This window comes from Gouania willdenowi, chromosome 13 (genome assembly GCF_900634775.1).
Source record: "Gouania willdenowi chromosome 13, fGouWil2.1, whole genome shotgun sequence".
Lineage (NCBI taxonomy): Eukaryota > Metazoa > Chordata > Actinopteri > Blenniiformes > Gobiesocidae > Gouania > Gouania willdenowi.
Window position 1 is genome coordinate 2,655,816 of NC_041056.1, and position 22,615 is coordinate 2,678,430.

The 22,615-nt window shown below is 38.5% G+C and overlaps 1 protein-coding gene across 2 annotated transcripts; it reads right to left on the bottom strand.

Moving 5' to 3' along the window:
* Positions 1–1,833: 1,833 nt before the first annotated feature.
* On the bottom strand, positions 1,834–22,135 carry supt5h (SPT5 homolog, DSIF elongation factor subunit). Of its 2 annotated transcripts, none has more exons than XM_028465113.1 (28): positions 22,004–22,135; positions 21,726–21,816; positions 20,058–20,211; positions 19,906–19,974; positions 18,387–18,398; positions 18,245–18,308; positions 18,067–18,135; positions 17,154–17,219; positions 17,033–17,063; positions 16,891–16,959; positions 16,431–16,682; positions 15,314–15,403; positions 15,163–15,233; positions 12,942–13,047; positions 12,782–12,872; positions 9,427–9,563; positions 9,195–9,350; positions 8,767–9,060; positions 7,992–8,117; positions 7,149–7,233; positions 6,230–6,349; positions 6,037–6,139; positions 5,524–5,657; positions 5,176–5,440; positions 4,415–4,583; positions 4,146–4,343; positions 2,556–2,651; positions 1,834–2,448 (listed from the first exon to the last, which is right to left on the bottom strand). In XM_028465113.1, the coding sequence occupies exons 2-28, from the start codon at positions 21,807–21,809 to the stop codon at positions 2,305–2,307; spliced, it is 3,255 nt and encodes a 1,084-aa protein (XP_028320914.1). In that variant the 5' UTR covers positions 21,810–21,816; positions 22,004–22,135; the 3' UTR covers positions 1,834–2,304. The 2 variants fall into 2 exon arrangements, with proteins under 2 accessions (XP_028320914.1, XP_028320913.1); XM_028465112.1 differs by having other exon boundaries at positions 18,387–18,401.
* Between the last annotated feature and the right edge of the window lie 480 nt (positions 22,136–22,615).

Below are 22,615 nucleotides of genomic sequence, written 5' to 3' on the forward strand. Positions count from 1 at the left end.
TTTTTTATGCCTTACTATAGCCTTATCTCCGTTTTTTGACATTTGAATTTTTTTGCCGTTTTTTATGCCTTACTATAGCCTAACCTCCGTTTTTTGACATATGAATTTTTTTGCCGTTTTTTTTTTGCCTTACTATAGCCTTACCTCCGTTTTTGGGTGTAGTGACTTTTTGCCCGTTTTTTTGCCTTACTATAGCCAAACCTCCGTTTTTTGACATATGAAATTTTTTGCCCATTTTTATGCCTTACTATAGCCTTACCTCTGTTTTGTGGCCTTATAATTTTTTTGCCATTTTTTTATGCCTCACTATAGCCTTAACTCCGTTTTTTGACGTAAATTGTTTTTGCCATTTTTTATACCTTACTATAGCCTTATCTCCATTTTTTGACATATGAATTTTTTTGCCGTTTTTTATGCCTTACTATAGCCTTAGCTTCGTTTTTTGGCGTTTGATATTTTTTGCCGTTTTTATGCCTTACTATAGCCTTACCTCCATTTTTTGGCGTTTGATATTTTTTGCCGTTTTTATACCTTACTATAGCCTTATCTCCATTTTTTGACATATGAATTTTTTTGCCGTTTTTTATGCCTTACTATAGCCTTACCTCAATTTTTTGGCGTTTGAAAATTTTTGGAGTTTGTAATTTTTTGCCGTTTTTATGCCTTACTATAGCCTTACCTCCATTTTTTGGCGTTTGATATTTTTTGCCGTTTTTATGCCTTACTATAGCCTGATCTCCATTTTTTGGCATTTTTTTTTTTTTGCCTTAATATAGCCTTTTCTCAGTTTTTGGGTGCTAGACACTTTTTGCCCATTTTTATGCCTTACCGCCGTTTTTGGGTGTAGTGACTTTTTGCCCATTTTTATGCCTTACTATAGCCTTACTTTTGTTTTTTGGCGTTTGAAATTTTTTGCCATTTTTTTATGCCTCACTATAGGTGTTTGAAAATTTTTCGCCCGTTTTTATGCCTTACTATAGCCTCATCTCCAATTTTTTGGCGTTTGAATTTTTTTGCCGTTTTTTTTTTTGCCTTAATATAGCCTTTTCTCCGTTTTTGGGTGCTCGACACTTTTTGCCCATTTTTATGCCTTAATATAGCCTTACCTCCATTTTTTGGCGTTTTTTTCTGCCTTACTATAGCCTTACCTTTTGTTTCTTGGCCTTTGAAATTTTCTGCTTTTTTTCATGCCTCACTATAGCCTTAACTCCGTTTTTTGACGTAAATTGTTTTTGCCATTTTTTATACCTTATTATAGCCTTACCTCTGCTTTTGGGTGTTAGTCACTTTTTGCCCGTTTTTATGCCTTAATATAGCCTTACCTCCGAATTTTGACGTCTGAAGTTTTTTGCTGTTTTTTATACCTTACTATAACTTTACCCCTTTTTTTTTGGCATTTTAATTTTTTTGCTTTTATGCCTTACTATAAGCTTACCTCTTATTTTTTGGCGTATGAAAATTTTTTGTTTTTCCCTCCGTTTTTTGACATTTGATTTTTTTTGCCCTTTTTTATGTGTTACAATAGCCTTACCTCCATTTTTTTGCGTTTTAATTTTTTCGCCATTTTTTTATGCCTTACTATAGCCTTACCTCCTTTTTTGGGTGTTTGAAAATTTTTCGCACGTTTTTAGGCCTTACCTCTGTTTTTGGGTGTTAGTCACTTTTTGCCCGTTTTTATGCCTTATTATAGCTTTACCTCCGTTTTTTGCCGTTTTCAAATTTTACCTAATCAGGTAAATAAGCGTTAAGGTTATCAGACTTCCCTTCCTGGTTACCTAGGCAACATCACATGATATTTATTAATCAAACACGTGTGTTCTTTAAACAATCCTTATTTATTGATTGATTGATCAGAGAATGAATAACAAAACACAAGTTAACAACAAAAATAACCATAAAATAAGAAAAACAGACATGCAAAATAAAAAACCTTCAAAAACTAAAACTGCTCCTTGATTTCATTGTTAATAAAATTTCCAGAAACAATCAGACTGTACCTCGATGTGTGTGTGTGTGTGTGTGTGTGTGATACACCCATAACTGTCAATCACAATGGTTGAACTAATCACAGCCCTGCTGACAGATCCCAGGTAACGTGACATGTCCTGGCCCTGCCCCTGTCAGATTTCTTTACGCTTTCATTGGTGGGAACTGCAGGTGGGCGGGGCCTCATGTTCAAGGTCTCTGTGGCTCCTCCCCTCAGGCTGCTGCTGCTGACTGTCCCGTTTAAATGGCAACACAAAGGTCCTCACACTCGCTCTCTCACGCGCACGCACACAAACACACACACACACAGAGTCCTGCTCAGTGCTGCTCGATGCAGCCCAGGAACCTCAGGTTGAGGATCTTCAGCTGGTTGTCCAGCTCCATGCGGACAATGCCGTCGTCTCCATCAATGCTGAGAAGAATTCCAGTCGCTTCTCTGTCTTCACCTAAAATCACCTTCACCTGGATACACAAGATGGAGATACAGTAAGGTATAAAAATGTTAATAAATTATCTTTTTTTGAGATAAAGCTAAAGTTAGGAATAAAAATGGAAAAGACGACAATGACCTTGTTGTTCTTGGTGGGGGTGATGGGCTCCAGGTGATCACTGCTGATGCTCACCACCTTCTCAGACTCCTCCATAAACACTGAGCACATCCCACCCTACACACACGCACACGCGCACACACACGCGCACACACACACACACACACACACACACACACACACACACACACACACACACACACACACACACAGACATTTATGATCAACATTATTCACTGTGAAACTATTATTCAATCAAAAAAGAAAAAATATATCTTTTTTTTAATCAAAGAAAAAAGTGTTTGAGAACTAAATAATTGCATTTTTGAACACTTTCTTTGATTGAATTTTTGATTTTTTAAAAAATTAAATTTCTTTAAAAATTTTAAAAAAATTTAATCAAAGTTTTTTTGGATTGAATTTTTTTTTTTTTAAATTTAACTTTTTTATTTTTAAAAAAACTAAAAAAAATTTTTTTTTAATATAACTTTTTTTAAAAATAATTTTCTTAATTACATTTTTTTAAATTGAAAATGTATTTGTTTATATGTTTTTTTAAATTCAATTTTTTTATTGAAAATATTTTCATGATTGAAGTCAACTTTTTGTATCTGTGCTATTATGGGTCGTACATTTGTGTCTATTATTTAATTAAAAAATGTAACATTTCAAAGAAAAAAAATGTTCGAATGCAATTATTTGACTCAAAAATATTTTTTTGCATTCAAACACTTTTTTTCTTTAATTGAAAATATTTATTTTTGATTGAAGTGATTTTTTATTGATAAGTTTTTTTTTTTAATGAATAATAAAGAAAAATCAATCTCTATATGTAACAGCTGGGCTAATGTTAGCTTTAGCATATGTCGCTAACAGCTGGACATCAAATCCAGGGTTTGGGTCGATTATATTTGTAATTGTGTAATTGATAATTAATTGCAATTATGTCGTAATTATAACTGTAATTTTAAAATCTGTTGCTGTCATAATCGTAATGAATTTGTAATTGAGTTTATTGAATTTTAATGGCAATTACATAAACATCGTCATTTATAATTTAACGCAAAACTGTTGAACCATGTTACAGTTCTATGTACAGTTCTACACAAATGTAATTAATAATTATTAAAATATGTTTCATATCAAACTTTCCCACATTTTACCATTTAAAAATATATAAATCTAGGGGTACACTGACACAAAAATCACATACATTAAAACCTTTATTTTAATTGATTAGGAAGCCTAACAAGGTAATCAATAAATAAATAAATTGGACGATAGATATTAGTTTGTAGTGTATTTTACAGCTGATTTAGGACCTGTTAGCATTAGAGATGCTAACAGAAAGCTAACACAAGAGGAAGGTTAACTTTTATTTGCTTATTTATTTGTGATTAATTATAATTGAACTTTAGTAATTGAGAACATAATTGTAATTCACTTTGAAGATAAAAAATATATTGTAATTTAATTGTAATTGGAAAAAATGCTGGCAACTGTAACTGTAATTGAACATAAGTAATTGAAGACGTAATTGTAAGTTGATCAAATGTCATGTGATCTCAGTGTGTTTGAATGAATAATAATAATAATAATAATAATAATAACCGTGACGCTGCGTATGACGCCCGTCTGTCCCATCAGGTCCATGAAGGAGTCTTTGACCTTCACCAGGATGTCGGTGGTGACCCAGTCGCTGCCGCCCTGCTCGATGTTGGATCCTGGGGTGTGAGGGTTGTATCCTCCAGGGGAGGGGGCCCCGGGCGTCATGGGGCTGTAGCCCACAGGGCTGGGGCTGGGACTGGCCTGTAGAGGGCGACAGGGGGCCACGTTTACACCCTCCTACTATACCCTCTGACCAGTGCCAGCGCTCCTACCTGGTAGGCCATGGGTGAAGGCGTGGGGTGGTAACTGGCCGGGGAATGTGTGTTCTGGTATCCGACGGGTGACGGCGCCACCTGGTGGTAGCTCTGAGGACTGGGACTGGGCTGGTAGGAGCCCTGGGGGGACGGTGCAGCGTACGGAGAGTACTGCTCTGTGTTGTACCTACACACACACACACACACGCACGCACGCACGCACGCACACACACGCACACAGAGAGAGAGAGCTCAGCAATGCTGGGTGCAGCCCCTAAACTAATCAATATAAAGGCATTTTAAAAAATCAAAACAAAAACAATCACATATGAATCAACTAAAATAAATAGATAAAAATAAAACGAATAATTAAAAGTGTAAAATAAATAAATATGAATACAAATAAATAAATACAAAGACCAAAAAATAAACAAAATACATCCATCACTGGTCAATAAATATAAATAAAAAATACAAATACAAATAAATAAATAACTACATAAATAAATAAACAAACCACTAGTAAAATAAAATAATTAAGTAGAAATATATGAATAAATAAATGCAAAAAAATAAAAATGAAAACTAAACACTAGTAAATAAAAAAATACTAGTAAATACATATAAATAAAAAGTTAATAAATACAAATAGAAAATACCTACATAAATAAAGTAATATTAAATAAAATAAAAACGTCGATGGTATTTGAAAGGTCATTAATGTGAATAAAATCTCCTGATGAATGAATGATAAGTCAAGAGGGGGCGAGGTCACTCACATGGCGGGCGTGCCCGGGGTCTGGGGGTTGTACTGGGGGTTAACCTGAGGAGAGGGGACTTCTGGGTACCCAGGGGTCTGAGGGTTGGGGGTCCCCCCGTAGCCCTGGGGCGACGGCGAAGGCTCGTCGTCGTAGCCGAAATCGTACTCCTCGTCGTTCCTGGACGGCGTGTTGGGGTTGCTGGGGTCCCAGGCGCCGCTCTGACCCGGCGTCCTGCTCCCATCATGCAGCGGGGTCTGAGACCCGTAGTGGGGGGTGCGGTTCCCTGATTATAAGGAAAGTAAGCAGAAAACAGTAAGCAGGTGGTGGAGCCACTGGGACGGCGGGGGCAAGGGGGCGTGTCCTCACCATCGTGCAGCGGCGTCTGGGAGCCATACATGGGCGTCCTGGAGCCGGTGCCCGTGCCATACATGGGCGTCTGTGAGCCGTACATCGGGGTGCGTCCGTGGGTCGACGTCATGCCGCTGTGTTTCTGAGCGCCCCTAAACACAAAGGTCAAAGGTCAGAGACATTCATTCATCACGTCAACGTCTGACACAGAAGCTCACAGGATAACCTGAGGACCAGTCTGACCATAACACCAACAGATCAATCTATTGATTCTAAAAATGACTATATTTATTTGAAAAAAACAGGATTGAGGATTTTGGAAAAATTAGGATTTCTTTCAACAATTTGAGATTAAAAATAACTTCTATCGTGTTTTATAATCATTGGAAAACCATGAACCCCTGCAAATACTGTAGTTTCATTAAAATTGTGACAAATCCAATAAAACTTTACCTGAATTATAGCTAAGTTCTACAACAACAACATAAGCCCATAACGTGTGTGTGTGTGTGTGTGTGTAATAAGTCGTACATAGTTGCTAGTCTCTGTCTATCCACTGATATTGTCTGACAGGTTGAGTGCAGCTCTACTCTGGCCGTGGACTCTGTGGCGTCCTTCACCACTCCGATGTATCCTGTGAACACGCGAACACACACACAAACACACACACAGTGAGCACCCAGTCTTCTCCGTCCTCTTCGTCCTTCCTCCTCCTCTTCCTCACCTTTGTAAGGACCCTGAGAGATCCGAACCGTCTGACCAATCAGCTCATTGTCCCTCCGACCACGCCCACGGCCCATCCCTCCTCCTCCTCCCCCGCCCCCACCCCCTCTCTGCTGAGCACCTGTAAACCAGACACACACTTATTGTCAGTCGATCAGTGAGGGAAACCACACTGCTGCACCAAACAAGACAACATCACGTGAACAAAAATGTGCAAAAAAAGTGAAATAATGGAAATAAAAGATATTTAAGAAAAATGTAATAAAAAAGGAAATACAGTAAATACTTAAAAATTTATTTTAAAAAACTGAAAAAAATATATAAATGATTAAAAAATAAATAACTTAAAAAATTTAAGTAAAAAAAGAATAATTAGAAAACAAAAAATAAAAAGTTAGACAAAAATAATTAGAAAATCAAACGGAGCAAACAGAGAAGTGGAAATAAACAATAAACAAATGAACAACAGAAAAATATACAAAATGACAATTAAAAAAAACACAAAAGGGCTTTAAAAAAATAAAGGAAAATCCCACTAAATAATACTAAAAATATTAACAAAACAAAAATGTACAAAATCACACCATAAACACAAAAACATACACAAAAAATATACAAAAAGACAACAGCAAATGACAAACTACAGCAAAAATGCAAAAAATTAAAGAAAAAAGAACGCACACAGTTCCTTTGTAGTTTCCTGTTAATGCTCTGATTGGTTGTTATTCTAATGCTGACATGAATGTTGATCATGTGACCCTCAGACCACATACAGTCACATGTTTGTGGCCCACAAACATTTTGCTTAACTCTGCTGGTGCTGTGTGTGTGTGTGTGTGTGTGTGTGTGTGTGTGTGTGTGTGTGTGTGTGTGTGTGTGTGTGTGTGCGTGTGTGTGTGTGTGTGTGTGTGAGCGCGCACCTCCTCCTCCATGGTGCATGGGGCTGCTGATTCGGGGGCTCATGGGGGCAAAGCCCCCCACAGTGAAGTTGGTAACGTCTCGAGGCTGAAACACAAACATTGGTTCAGTGTGGGCCTCACTATTAACTATTCTAAAAGAATAAATCTACTTTCATTAAAAATGTTTTTTGTTTCTAGCTCGTTTCATTCTTAGGTTTCAAACACGCCAGTTTCTGACAAAAAGCTGAGAAAAAAGGTTTTATCTGAAAAAAACCTCAGTGACTTTAAAGCTAATGTTTTTTGCTTTAGCGACAACATTAGTTTCCTTCTATAAAACAAAAACAACACTGAGACCAGACTTGTGATTATTATCATTTTGCTATCTGGGTCAGAATTGTGTGGTGCCCTTACAGTACGTTGGCCTTCCTCCAAGTCCCCCCCCACCCCACACACTCAACTTCCTCCTCCTTCCCAACATGACGAGTCCCACAGTTTGGCCAGGGTTGTTGATCGTTTTTTCTCACGATTGCGACACTCTTAATAGTCGACACATGCTCTGCTCGAGTGTGCGCTGCTGTGAGCTTCTCTCTTAGCGCTATTTTCTCTCATGTCCCTGGTTTCTCCCTCCCAACTGATGGTGCCTATCACAGCTAATCTCTCATCCAAAGGTGCACTGCTGCCACCTACATGGCACCAGTTGGTCACTACATCACAGTAAAAGGCCGATATTCATGGGAGAGCTCCGCCAGAATGTCTCCTAGCAACCCCCGTTAAAAAACATAACTGACGTACATATACGTCAATGGCAGTCAGTGAGGTAAAGACCTTCATCCCAGACAGTCATCATCATCATCATGAGCTGACCTTTGACCCCCCAGCCAGCACCAGGTGTCGTGTCTTACAGACGAACATTCCTCCGTTCTCCACCAGTTTCTTACAGTGAAGGAAGGCAAAGCCTCGGAACAGGTGACGGATCTCACCCTCACGACCCTAAAGAGAAACAGTTAGCATTAGCATTAACAAGTGCTCATGTTCTAAACCAGTTGGTGACTGGTTGTACTCAGAAGTCAGTCATCAGTTAATACAGAGCAGAACAGTAGTAAAGGATTATGCTGGTTTATACTTGTATTCCTCAGTAAATATAATATTATTTTAGTTTGTACTGGTTTAAACTGCTTTGTACTGTTCCTCTCTGGTGATTACAGTTTTTTTTTACTGGTTTATACTGGTTTGTGCTGTTTACACTAATTTGTACTGGTTTACACTAGTTTGTACTGCTTATACTAGTTTGTACTGGTTAAGAAATGGTTTATACTGGTTTAAACTGATTCAGTACTGGTTTACACCATTTATATTAGTTTGTACTGGTTTATATTGGTTTGGTACTAGTTTGTACTGCTTATACTTGTTTGTACTGTTCTTTACTGCTTTGTACTGGCTTATACTGGTTGTTACTGGTATTCCTAGAGTAAATCAGATATTGATTAAGTAATGTTGATTACAGTGTATTTGTTTTTGTTCTTTCAGGCTTCAGTGGTTCATGATGAGGTTGATAAACAGCTCCAGCAGCGCTCAGCTCATTGTTATGTAAATAATGTAAATGATTAATGGTGTTCTCACTCCACAGTGATCGACTCACCGAGTGCGGTCCGTCAATGACCTTGACAATGTCCTTGACGTGAATGTTGTTCTGCTCTGAGTCCAGGGCGACAGCAAAGCGGTTGTCCTTGCGGCGGTTGACGGCCTGGTGTCGCACCGTCAGCACTTTGCCATGCATGTTGAGAACCTGGAACGTTTCCCTCTCCAAACGCACGATAACGCCCACGGTCTGAGGGTCCAACTGGACCAGCTCCCCCCACTCATGCTGACCCCCCGCATCCACACCAGACGCCGTCTCTGAGCACAGCTGCAGGTCCCTGGGTAGGACTTTCAGCTGTGGACAAAGAAAGTGAGGTCAGAGAGACAGGAAGTGGGCTCAGACTGACAGGAAGTGAGGTCATATGGACAAGAAGTAAAGTTAGAGAGACAAGAAGTGAGGGTAGACAGACAGGAAGTGTGAGGTCAGACCTCGTGCATGGTGAGGTCTGAGAACAGGATGACAAAGTTCTCCTCCACCCTGACGATTAGCCCGGTGTCTCCTTCATAACGCCCAGCGATGACCTTCACGTGGTCACCCATCCTGAAGTACTTCCTCAACTCCTGGGCCGGGAACTCTAGAGGGTCCTAATGTGGACACATGTGTACACTTGTGTGACTCTTTCTGTGTGTTCCTCTCTCGTGCGTCTGTGTGTGTGTGTACCTTCAAGTCCTCGTGTTTGGGCATGATGGTGATCTTGTTTCCGTCCACGGTGAGGATTCTTCCCTGAAGGTTGACCAGCTCACCCTCGCACACCTCCACATTATCACCGGCCTGTAGGTTGTGTTCACGCTCCTTACCTGCACGCGCATGGACACACACACACACACGCGCACACACACACACACTCTTATCAACCTTGCACAAAAACAGGTGCAGATCTATGGTCACATTGTCGTAGGACAGGACAAACGTGTGATTTATCAAACATTGATATCTGACCAATCATATCTGATAAATGGCTGAATTTGATCGTCATTAACCTGTTACGCCCTCAAATATTTCAGGTTTTGAGACCCCGCCCACTGAGGTCAAACAAACATTGGCAATGAAATAAACATTTCCGAGATGAAAATCATCCTCATCACAGCTGAGATGAAGAAAAACAAACATGCTTTTCTATTGTGTGAAAACTGGAATTTAAAGAGCTCATTTAAATGCTCTGTGTTTAAATTAAATTCTCCATAACTAACTTAAATGATGCCTAATGAGGCTTTAAATAAAATTTCACTCATCCACAGCCGTGTAAATCGCTGCTATTTGATCATCAAAACAATTCTTTTCATTTTGGTCATGAAAAAGTTGATCTGTTCTGAATGTTTCTGCTTATGCTTCAATGACAGCTGAGGCTTGTTTAATACTTTATTTTCAGACTCAGTCAAATTTTGCTGCTGCAGCACAAATCCACACACTCAGACCTGACGTGAGATTTGATCGTAGCGTACGATCACGTCACAATCAATTAATGAATTTGGTCAAACGCACGTCGTATATTGTTTGATAAATGAGGGCCATTAGGTGTAAATGGGAGAAAAAGATGAGCCAGTTACAGCCCTCTAGTGTTTCCTTTCAAAATAAAAGCACAGTATTTCCAGGTGGAACGCCTACGATGCAGTAAAATTAGGTCTGTTATCTAAAGCAGTAATTCTCAAACTTTTTTGGCCCAAGTACCCCCTTTCTCCTATTTCTATATCCATGTACCCACTTTTTTCTCAGACAAATGAGTGATAGCACACATTTTAAAGAACCTTACTTTGTGAATAAGTGAAATGAAACAGCATTTCCTCCTGGATAAATTTATTTCTATAGTTTTAATCATTTCCGTTTATCTCCCACCTGGTATGGGACAAAGACTGACCTTTGTATTTTGAGTTCATGTTTTAATAAAATATGTATGTATTAAGGTTGTGAATGATGCAACCGGATATCCGGTTCAACAAGTGAGAGATACAGCTGCATCGGTAGCAGACTCCTCAATTGATATGAATTAGCAATAAATACCTAGATTAATCGGTTGTAGAGGCATGGCTCAGGTATCGCAAGACTTGGAATTGTTTGGCGGCATCACACTTAAAAACAACGAGAGCGCTGAAGCTGCCGCCGAAACCAAGGCTGCTTCTGAATAGTCCCTCCTATCTCCTTTCCTATCCACTGTTCCTTCATCCTTGGAAGTGTTTAAGTGATGGTCGTGATAAAGCTCATTTTTTTACCTCCTTTAGCCTAGGAAACACTGATGCATCCTTTACCAAAGGAGACAAGATAATGCTGACCCACAATTTCTTGCGGCAACAACATTTAAAGGGACACGCACACCCGAGCGCTCTTGGCGCCTTGAACAATTTTAAATGAATAATCTAAAACCCATATTTCATTATATGTAAGACATATTATCAGATTATAACTGACAAAAAACACTCTGTGGTTCAAGAAAAAGGGATCAGAGGAGGAGGCATTCAGACGCATTCTGTCCTCCAAAAAAACAGAGGACAGTGATGAATAAAAAATGCTAAATGCACAGGCATACTGTAAATTAACTACATTACTGTGTGTGAAGTAAAAGCTACGATTGTTGACTTGTGAGTCAGACTTAACTGCAATGTGAGAATTTAAATGTAGGTCAGTTTATTTTGCACTTTGGACCAGATTACCTTTCCCAGGTCAAAAAGCAGCTGTTTGATTTATTTTATACATATGTATGTTATGTATTTATTTTCTCTAAAAAAAAAAAAACTTGTAACTTGTTAACCGTATTTTTCGGACTATAAGGCGCACTTAAAATGTTTTCATTTTCTCAAAAATCGACAGTGCGCCTTATAATCAGGTGCGCCTTATGTATGAAATTATGTCAAAATGTTTTAGCACAACTTCAGTAAACTATGAAGCTGCACCGCTTGATGGATTTTTGGCGCTTCAGGGCTACCGTAGTCAGACGCCTCATGGAGTGATATGCACCAGTACCGTGCTTCAACATACTGAACTGAAAAAGTGAGTGTAATGTTTTATATTTTATGTGTTAAACCTGAACAATGTTGAGAATTATTGTTAATGAGTTGAATAAAGTTTGACTTATCTGACTATTTTGTTTCGCTTAATGAGCCTTAATAATAATAATAATAATAATAATAATAATAACAACAACAACAAACCGGTGAGCCTTATAGTCCGAAAAATATGGTACATTGAAATGTTGCATCTTTGTTTCCTACCTCTCGTGCTTAAAACACTGCTCAGGCTGAAATGTTGCACTTTGTTGTTAATATTCTTCTTTTTTTGGTTCATGTCTATAAATAAATACAATGACGTGATTTTGTTCTTGTGTTTTTGTTTTGCCAATGCCATAAAGCCACAATGCTTGGGATATGTGGTATTTTACATATTTGAAAATAAAATATTGTACTGTCACTTTAGAATTAGCTTCTTTATTTCTCCAACAAATATTTACCGTAGAAACAAATCGTATAGTTCCTACGCTGTATTGAATCCTTTCGTATCGAATCCGTCTGTAAAATAAGGATTTTGTTTGTGAATCAAATCGTAACCTGTTTATCTAGATGTATATCAAATCGTTTATCACAGGGAGATATGCAACTTTAGTATATATGTATATTCTTTATACTTTTTATATTATTTTTTCTATTTATATTTATATATATCCTTGATTATTGTTTATTTTATCGTCATTGCGCTATTTTATAGTTTTTTTTTTTTTTTGGGGGGGGGGGGGGGGGGGGGTGTCTTCCGTTATCTTTTTATTGCACTTTGAGCTGTCATGATAGTAAATTCCCACACTGTGGGATCAGAAAAGATACTCTACTCCTACTCTAATCAAGGTAATTTCTATCAATCGTATTGAAATTCGCATTTTTAACTAAAAACAAATAATTCAAAATCCCATGCTTTTGTTTGCTAATTTTCCACTCTCTCTCCCTCTCGCGTACCCCATTTGAGAAAACCCTAAACTAAAGTGAGCAGGACGGGCGAGGGCGTGACCTGGAGAACCTCTGACTCTCAGACGTACCCGACTCAGTCACCACCTCCAGGTCGATTCCTTCAGGCTGATCCTCAAACTTCTCCAGCTCTGACAGCGTGGGCTTCACTCCGTCTGTGATCTGTGATCAGAACAGAGCCATGAGCGGTGTTCACGTCAAAGTAAACGCCGTCACAAACGTCGTCCTCACCACGGCCGACATGGCGAAGCTCTTGAACAGGAAACCTTTACGACTGTAACGATTCCCCTCAAAGATCATGAAGTCTCCGTCGTGGCTCACTTCTCCTCCCAGAGACCTGTAATAGTTAGAATGGTCGTCATGTTATCTTGTGACTGGTTCTGACGCATCAGGCGCTCATACCAGTTGGTGTTATGGATGGATTTGTGATCATATCATCTTGTGCAGGATTCCTACAGCTTCAATTGAATTAAAAATCAAGACTTTTTATTGCCATTTGAAATTAAATTCAAGACCAACTTCAGTGTAAACATAATTGGGGGGAAAAAACACATCAATTACATTAGGAGTGTGACGATATCTCGATACGGCGGTATATTGCAATATTTTTTTTCATACGATCGATTATTGACATGCTCGAGCTAGGTATCGATTTTTTATTTTTTTTTTCAAAACCTTTTCTGCTTTTTCACTAAAATGTGCAGGTACGTCTTCACAGAAATGTTGCCACTGTTTGTTGAAGGAACCAATATATTGTTTACTGGAATATTGCACTATACTGATGTCACTGGTAAGAAAAGACCCTATTTAATGTTTACATAAAGCACTATTAGAGATACTTATTCGTTTACATTGGTATGTTGACACTTATTTACAGAAATGTTGCACTAAAATAGTGTCACTGTTCATAGGACACTTTTAATTTATTGTCTTTCAAAGATGAAAAATAAAAATGTTATTTTTTCACTTAATCCTTTTTTTTCTTGTTATGTCAGATTATCGCAGATTGATTGCCTTTTTTGTTAAATGTTTTGCAGTTGGTTCCAATGTCGTGATTGCGCAATGTTATAGTAAATTATAAATGTTTTAAAAAACGAATGTTACCATTTATTTTGAAATGAAAGACTAATTACAATCATAACGTTATACATATATGTTAAAATCTAAGACTTTTAAAACATTGATTTAAGACATTTTAATGACATCTAAGGCCTTATTTTTAGATTCATGAATGTAATGCCTTTTAAAGACTTTTTAAGGATCTGTGGGAATCCTGCTGTGACTGGTTTGAAACACTGACAGCTCAAAACAGTCGGTGTTAAAGTTCGACTGGTGGCCATGTCATCTTGTGACTGATTATGATTAATGTCACCAGTTATAACGATCACCAGATAAACTAATACACTCACTCTCTAAGATAGGCAACTTTTATCACAGTGGGCGGGCCCACAAACGTGATTGTAACTGATCTGAGGGTCACATGATCAACACGACTAATCAGAGCATTAACACAGGAAACAGTTTGTTTTGTGTGTCTGTTAACATTTAGTTTATTTTTCTATCATTTTGAGTTTTTGTTGTAATTTTATGTTGTGTAATTTTCTGCCATTTTCTGTTTTCAGTCATTGTTCTTCTTTTTCATTTTGTGTATTTTTGTGTCATGTATTTTTCTCTAATTTTATATATTTTTTCATTTAGTGTATTTTTGTTATAATTGTATATATTTATCTCTCATTATGTGTTTATGTTGTCATGAGTATTATTGTCTGCATTTCGTAGATTTCTCCCAGATTTTGTGTATTTGTTGTAATTTTTTGTATTTGTTGTTTTGTGGGGGTTTTTACAAGTAATTTTGTGCATTTTGTTGTCACACTGTATATTCTTCCTTTCATTTTGTGCATTTTTGTTTTTATTTTGTGTATGTTTGTTTTCATATTGTGTATTTGTTGTTTTGTGTATTTTCCTCTCATTTTGTTCATTTGTTGTAATTCTGTATATTTGTCTTTAATCTTGTGTGTTTTTAAAGTCATTTTGGGTATTTTTGCTGCCATTTTGTAAACTTTTCTGTAATTTTGTGTATCACAGCATTAACATGGGAAACAAGAAAGAGTTTGTGTGTGTTTTGTGGTTGTTTTATGTATTTCTGTTGTCATATTGTATAGTTTTCTACCACTTTGTATGTATTTGTTGTCACGCTGTATATTCTTACTATCAATTTGTGTTTTTTTGTTTTCATATTGTGTGTATTTGTTGTTTTGTGTTTTTTTGGGTGGGCTACATAAAACTAGAGCAAGGGAACGCATGCTGCCAGGTCTGGTCTGAGCAGGTAAGAACACATGTTGTGGCGTGTGATTTTCCTCCCTCAGATAGTGTCGGCTGATCAGCAGCAGGACATCCTGTCACAAACTAATCTACGACCTGCTCCTCCTTTACACCAGGGGAAACTTCCTACCTGATCTTCTCGGCGTCAAAGAGCCTCTGAGTTGGACGCTTGAACTTCTTCCTCTTGGCGAACCAGTCCTTCTGCGGGAAAAATACAGCAGGACGTTCAATCATCTATCACCACAGAAGAAGAAGAAGAGGCGGAGCCAAGCCACACCTACCATACTCATCTTAGCCTTGATTCTGTCCAGGTCGATGCGAGGGATCATCTTCAGAGAGATGGTGTTCTGACTGGGCTCCACGTAGTCCACCTGAGGACACGCCACATGCTTACGCTAAGCAGATAACCAGCTAGTTTACAACGTCAAAGATTTTAAATTAGATGAAAGAAAGAAGATAAGATGCAAATATTTAGCTTATATAGTTTTGCCCAAAGTGAAAGAACTTCAGTTTAAGGTTATTAATGATGTTTACCCCCACAAAAGAATTACTGAGACAGATTTAAGTTAGATGTTGGTTATTGTGTATTTGGATCATCTTTTCTTTGTGTGACATAGTTTGTGTAGTAATGTTTAGAATTAGTTTCAATCTAAAGGTATTCAACTTAATATGTTCACTGTATCAGATGTGAAATGTTTGTTAATGATAAGATGATCAATTTTGCTGTGAATAATATTATCTTGTTAGGTAAATATTATATTAAAAAATGTTTCTTTAAATCTAAGCCTTAGTTTACCCACGGGAGGAACGAGCTTAAACTTTTTGTTAGTTTTTTATTTTTTCTTCATGGCAGAAATGCTGATTGACTTGATTTTTTTTTTTTAAAAATAGCCCAATCTGGTGTTTGATTGTAAGTGGATTGTTTAAGCCCTTGGTTCTTTTTTGTTTTGTCTTTTAACTTTGTCTATAATCTGTATTAATGTGAAAATGTTCCTTTTTGTTTGTATCTGGACTTGTTCAATAAAAAAAGAAATAATAAAAAAGAAATAAATAAAAAGAAAGCCAGATAGCATGTGTTAGCATTAGTACTGTCAATAGATTAAATGTATGGTGCGATTAATTAATTATGCTCTGAGATTAATTCTTTATAAAGTGACCTGACACTCTTACTGGTTTTGTTGTGTGGTTTACTTTGGACTTTGGAGGCAGGGCAGGAGAACAGCAGAGAGAAAGGGGGAGGAATCTGAAAGAAGTACTTGTTCAAATTTTATGCTAAGTCCTCTCTCTCCTCCAAGTTACCAACTGCACCTTTAACGCCATTCATTTTTTAGTGCGTAAATTTTTCCTGTGATTAATTAATTGCAAATAACGTGACAACCCTAGTTAGCCTGCTCCTACCTGAGCGATATCGTCCTTGTAGAGGCCTCTCTTCAGGCGGACCCAGGACTTGGGCTTCAGGTTGGTGACCTCCTTCACCACCTTCAGTACGTCGGTCATCTCCTTGATGGGAACCATCTGCTGGTTCCAGACGCCCATCCTCAGGTTCCCAATGCCCTCGATGGCCGCCTTCACGTGTGTCTGCTTGTATGACTCCACGTAGATGTAGCCTTTGACGTGATCCGGAGCCACCACCGACTTGATCTGCAGCGGCTGTTGGACACACACACACACACACAAGTTTATCAGACACTGGGAGGGAGGAACCAGTGCCAGTGACACCAGTAAAACCAGCACCAGTCCACCAACAGCAGGAACGCTTAATGTGGCACAGCACCCACACAGAGTAAACATGTGTGTGAGTCTCGTGTTTTCCTGCCACTCAGAGTTAATAAACAAACGTGAGGAGGTTGTTTCTGACCGTGTCAGTGAACTGGTAGGCGATAAACTTTCTCATCAGAGCGATGGCCGTCGCTCTCTCCTCTCCGATCTGCACACACACACACACACACAGTAGGTAAACCAGGCGAGTGTGTTTGTGTGCGTGTGTGTGTGTACCTTACCTTACACTTGACCGTCCACAGGTTTGGATCCCTGCACAGGCCACAGACATTAGCATGAGAAACATGATGATGTGCACAGTTCTACCAACAGTAGGCTCATTTATTCAGTGTGGGAACGTACTTGACTCCAGGAAGAAGCTGCTGCTGCGTGATGTCATCAGAGAGCTCTTCAGATCCTCCAGCAAAACTACACACAAACACACACACTTTATCAGTGATGACACTTGGAACTATCAAAACACACTTTATCCCTGGGGAAATAAAGCTTTGTTACGTCTGCAGCCGATTAATAACAAAAAGAAAACACATTAAGGTGTGGATGATTTTGGGCAGTAGACTCATTAGAAATGACAGAAATACTTGATTTAAAACTAAACGCACATTCTTATATTCAGCAATCATATTCAACACTTACATTTTATTTAATTTTGTATGTTAAATTGATGTGTTTAAATATCGGGGGAAAACAGCAAGCTAAACAGAAATTTTCATGAGGGGCAAAACATACTTTTTAAAATATTGTTTTCAGTAGAAATGTGAGACACTGAAATATCAAGTGCGTGTTGCTTAATAAAGTAGAGAAATTCTAGCTTTCTAGTTCACCTAGTTTTTTTCATAATGCATTTTCAGCACTTTTCCTTTCCACTCCGTTACCATCAACCGTAACCATGGAAACCACATAACTTTCTCATGTCAATTTTTAAAAAGCCAATTAAGGAAATTAGATATTAGAACAGGAACCATTGACTTGTAGCTCAGTGTGATGGCTGTGACCAACTTTCATGTTGTACACTCCACTCCGTTACCACAAAAAGATAACGACCATCATTCAGTAGAAAAAATCAGCAGGACAATTATCCACTTTGTTAAAGCACGCAGAATTTTTTGCTTCTTTTGTTGTTTAGTATAGATTAAACAAAATTATATTCATACTACTCCAGGTAACTCCTTTAAATATAAGTGTGTGGGTGCATATATTTATAAATTAATTAATTTGTGTTGATGAGAGTTTTGTGTGATTCAAAGTCACTCACTGTTCTCCTCCGGAGGATTTGGCGTATTTCCTCGTGTAGTATTCACCCAACTCTTCCACCCTGGAGTCTCTGGAACGACGACACAAAATCCAGCTTTAATCATTGTTCTGAGGCCTCCTTTAGGGGGCGCTGTGGGGGTCCCTCAGTGGGAGAGGGTGTGTGTGTGTGTGTGTGTTACCTCCACAGGTTCGTCAGTCTTCTGGATCCTGAGTGATCTTCCACAATGTGGTCGATGTTTGTCACTGAGGAGAAAAACACGTGTCACGTGACCTTAGTTTGTTTCAATGTGGGGAAAAAAACAAAAACAACTTTGATCTCACCTTCAGCTACTTCTGCTTAGGAGGACGAGGATGATGAAGAGTCAGCCGCACAAAGCATGATGGGAGGAAAAACAATACACAAGAGTAAACAAAAGAACAAACTTGGAGCAACAAATCACTTTTTTAAGTGGGGTCCGGTGGGCTTAGCCTGTTGGCTGGGCCGGTCTTGACAAAGGTCTTCTGGGGATGCGGCTCTGCCGCCTTGGGGCTGTGCGTGCCGCATACCGGTATGACGGTCTGGCTGGGGCCCTTTGGGGGGGGGGGTCCTGACTTTGACAATAACTAAGGCTCATCGTGCTGGGGGCATCGATGAAGGGTGATCTGGGGCGCTCGGCCCGTGTGCCTGGGGGCCATTGAGGCTATTTGCATGTGGCCATCTTTCTTGGGTGGGTAGCTGCCAGTGCTGCTTCTGTTCCGGTTCCTTCTGGCCTGGGGTACGGTCCCTGCTGGTTCAAGTTGTGGGGGGCGACCTGGGGCTCCTTGGCTCCCGCTCTTTCTGCTGGCCTGGCTGCATCTTTGGGCCAGGGGCGGTGCTTGGGTTCGCAAAAGCGGTTCTTGCACAAATATTGGTCATGGATGCACTGGCCTTGGACCGTGGGATGAAACTCGTAATGGGCCTAACCTCAGACACGTTGAGCCACAATACCTGTTTTAGTTATAACCACTCACTCCTTCCCTCTGTCCACAGCCACCACCATTATACCTAAGCTACACACTTATCACCAGACTGGCTTGATTACACAACACAATAAGCACAACTATAACTCTCACTCTCTCACATCTCACTCTCACTTTAAAACAGTCAACTCTTCCCCACCCTTTCCATTATTCTACCCTGACTCCCTCTTCCTTGTTCCTTTCCCTATCACCTAGGTGTAACACTGCCCTCTCTTTTTACATCCTCACTTTAATAAAGTATTTCTTACCCTTCCTTAGGGAGGGCTGGTGATGGTCACAATTATGCAATAAAATGAATTCATTTATTTAATTGCAATAACAAAACATGCATTGATGTCTTAAAAAGATTGCACTTCTTGTAGTGTTGACAAAACAAACAAATAAAAAAATACACAAAATACACCAAAAACCTACAACTAAGACGCTACACAACAAAGACACAATATACCAACAAAAAGACAAAACGACAACAAAAAAAAGCACAAAATGAGAACAAAAAGACACAATACTGAAAAAAGAAACCAAACAACAACAAATGACTAAATTTGACCAAAGAAAAAAGAGCAAACAAACATTAAACTTATAAATATACAGTATATGGAAAATTACACAAAATACAAACAAAAACACAAAATGACAGCAACGACAAAAAAGAGAAAAAGGTACAAAATGAGGACAAAAAATGACAAATTACTTAATGAGACACAAAAGAACAAAAAACGTAAAAACAACTCAAAAAACACCAAAAGACAAAATGCACAAATATGTTAAAAAATTATGTATAAAATGAGAACAAGAAGACTGTAAAAACAAACCAAACAACAAAGACATTTAAAGTTACCTTTCTCTAGGATGTCCTCGGCTCCATCCTCCCACTGCTCCTCCTCATCCTCGTACTCATCGTCCACATCTAAACACACACACACAGGTTAAAGCGGCGGCGTCTCTCTCCTCCAGAGCACGTCGTGGATAGTGGTCAACATTGATTCCCACCGGCCTCATCCAGGATGAATCCTCCGTGTCGCGGCTTCTTCCTGGGTCGGTCTTCGTCATCATCATCCTCTTCGTCGTAGTCTTCTTCATCGTCCAGGTCCTCCCCCTCCTCCTCTGCCACCTTATCGCTACCCACTGGGCTCGCCGTCTCTTCCTGGTGGTGGAAAGAGAAACTCACGATGCTTTTCCTGTTTTTAACGGCGATACGTAACTTTATTATTATTTTATTTTATTTCCAGGGTGGTGGGGTTTTACCTTTATTATGCTAACTGTAAAACGTTTTAAGCTATTTATTCATTATTCTGCTCAGAGTGGGAAATTAGCAAGGGCCGAGGGCCATTTGGGTCTCACAGGGATGTCCAGAAGAGTAGACGGCGGGTGGAATCGCCTACTACTCTCTTTTTGGCCGCTTTCGACTCTTAAACATGTTCATAAATGATTCCTTACCCCCTTTCGCACCGAAAGAACGTGATCTGATCTGGTTTAATTATAGGAAATCAGAGAGATATTTATCAACCACAACTTTATTCAACTTATTATCAGATATAAAATAAACACAAATCAGTAGCAGTGGTTGAAATGAGTTTTCATTTTCATGTGCTTTTTTATTTTTAAAGAAAATAATTTTATTATAAATGAGAGGAAATAAATGAATGTAATACAATAACACTAATAGAGTGACCCACATGCACAAAAATATGATATAAATAAAATAGAAAGTGTCTATTCGTACAGTTGCTGTACGGACAACCCCCGGTGCTATTGTTACGTTTACCGAAGTCTTAGGGTTAGGCCGGGTTTGGGTTAGGTTATAACCCTATATTGCAACAATTTTTAGGGTTAGGTTTTGTCTTAGTCACGTGACCGAAACTGGCCAATGAGGCGCGCTGCGTACGGATAGAACGCCGGTATATTGATATGGCAACCGTACGGATAGCCACTGCCAATAAAATACCAGCCCATGAGCTCTTTGAGTAGGCAGCTATTGTAGCCTTTTTAATTTGTAAATGTTTTTACTGAAGCACATTCTAATGTTGATGTATTCACATTCACTTGTGTTTGTAAGGAACTAATTTACACTTTAAGTTGGAAATGTTTTATTTCTTTAAAAAACTGTAGGTCTATTAAACTTCTGTTATTCTTCTGATTGCATTTACGGTATGTTTTTAAGGATTTGTTTTGTATAATATTTAAAGATTGTCAAGAGCTAAATAAACCCATAGTTTCACTACATCTGTCTTCTTCTTTCTCTAACAGATACCATAATATTAACAAACTTATCTCTGAAAAAGAAACGTTGTGCTTTTCCTATATTTGAGTTAACAGACGCTACTGTGCATTTTGCTCTATAAAAGTATCCAAGCTCCAAATCCTTTTTTTAATGGCCCCCAATCATTTTTAAAAAGTTAATTTCACACCTTGATTATGCTGTACATTTGTCAGATTTTGTATTCATCTAGTTCATTTTACCATATCTGTAATATATATTTAATTCCCTTATATTATTGTTTACTTTAGTGTCCAATGATCAGGTTTTAAGTAAGTAAATCAATATCTAGCGCAGATACCGCAGCACAGCCTAACGTCAGCCCGGTGCTGCTAAAGTTGTGATGCTAGCTTTAACACCGTCCAGCCCCCATAGAAAGGTTAGCTCCAGGCTAGCTTCACCTCATTCTCCACCTCCTCCGTCTCTCCGTCGCTGCTGCGCTCGCTCTGGTTGTCGGAGAAGTCGCTGTCCTCACTGTCCGACATGATGAGGCTGCAGAAAACCATTAAATAACAGTTTATTTCTCCTCCGTGCTCAAGAATATCCCCTAGCAGCGATGCTAACGCTAACCCCTAACCTAGCTGCGCATGCTATCAGGGTTAGCGTGAATATACCGTCTCTAATAATAGTAAAACCAAACATTTTACATATTTTACAAACATTATTTTGCTTTACGTACTTGGTTTGAAGTCCGGTGGAGTTTACTGTGCCGTAATTTGGAAAATAAATGTGTTTTAGCAGTTTCCCTGAAGACGTTCGAACACCCGAAAAGCCGCGAGAGTTCGGACTGCGTGATTTGAAAGTATCTCGAGGTTTGGTTCGTGCGGAAGTAAACAGTCAGAAACTATTATTATTGTTTTCTTTAAAGTATTCATGTTTTTTTTTTTTTTTTTTTTTTTAAACTCGTGTTATTAAAGTTAAATATTCATTTTTACTTCTTTCATTTGTACCGAACAAAGGCGATTTGGCACTTTAACATTTACTACCTCACATGTTGAGACGAGTTTTTGTACTTTTAGTGAGGAAAATAATGTGTGGACTTTTAACACCTCTATAAAATAATGTTGATTTGCTAAAAAAAGACTAAAGCGTGTAAAAGTGTTAATTAGAAATATAAACTGAACTCGAGACTGCAGCTCCTCTTTTGGACGCTAGGTGGTAGCATTGCTAATAAATAAGGTAGAATAAATAAATATAGTACTTTTATTTTCAGCTGTAGTTGGGAAACATAAACATACACACAAATTGCAAAATGATATAGAAATATACAAAATGCCAAAAAAATAATAAT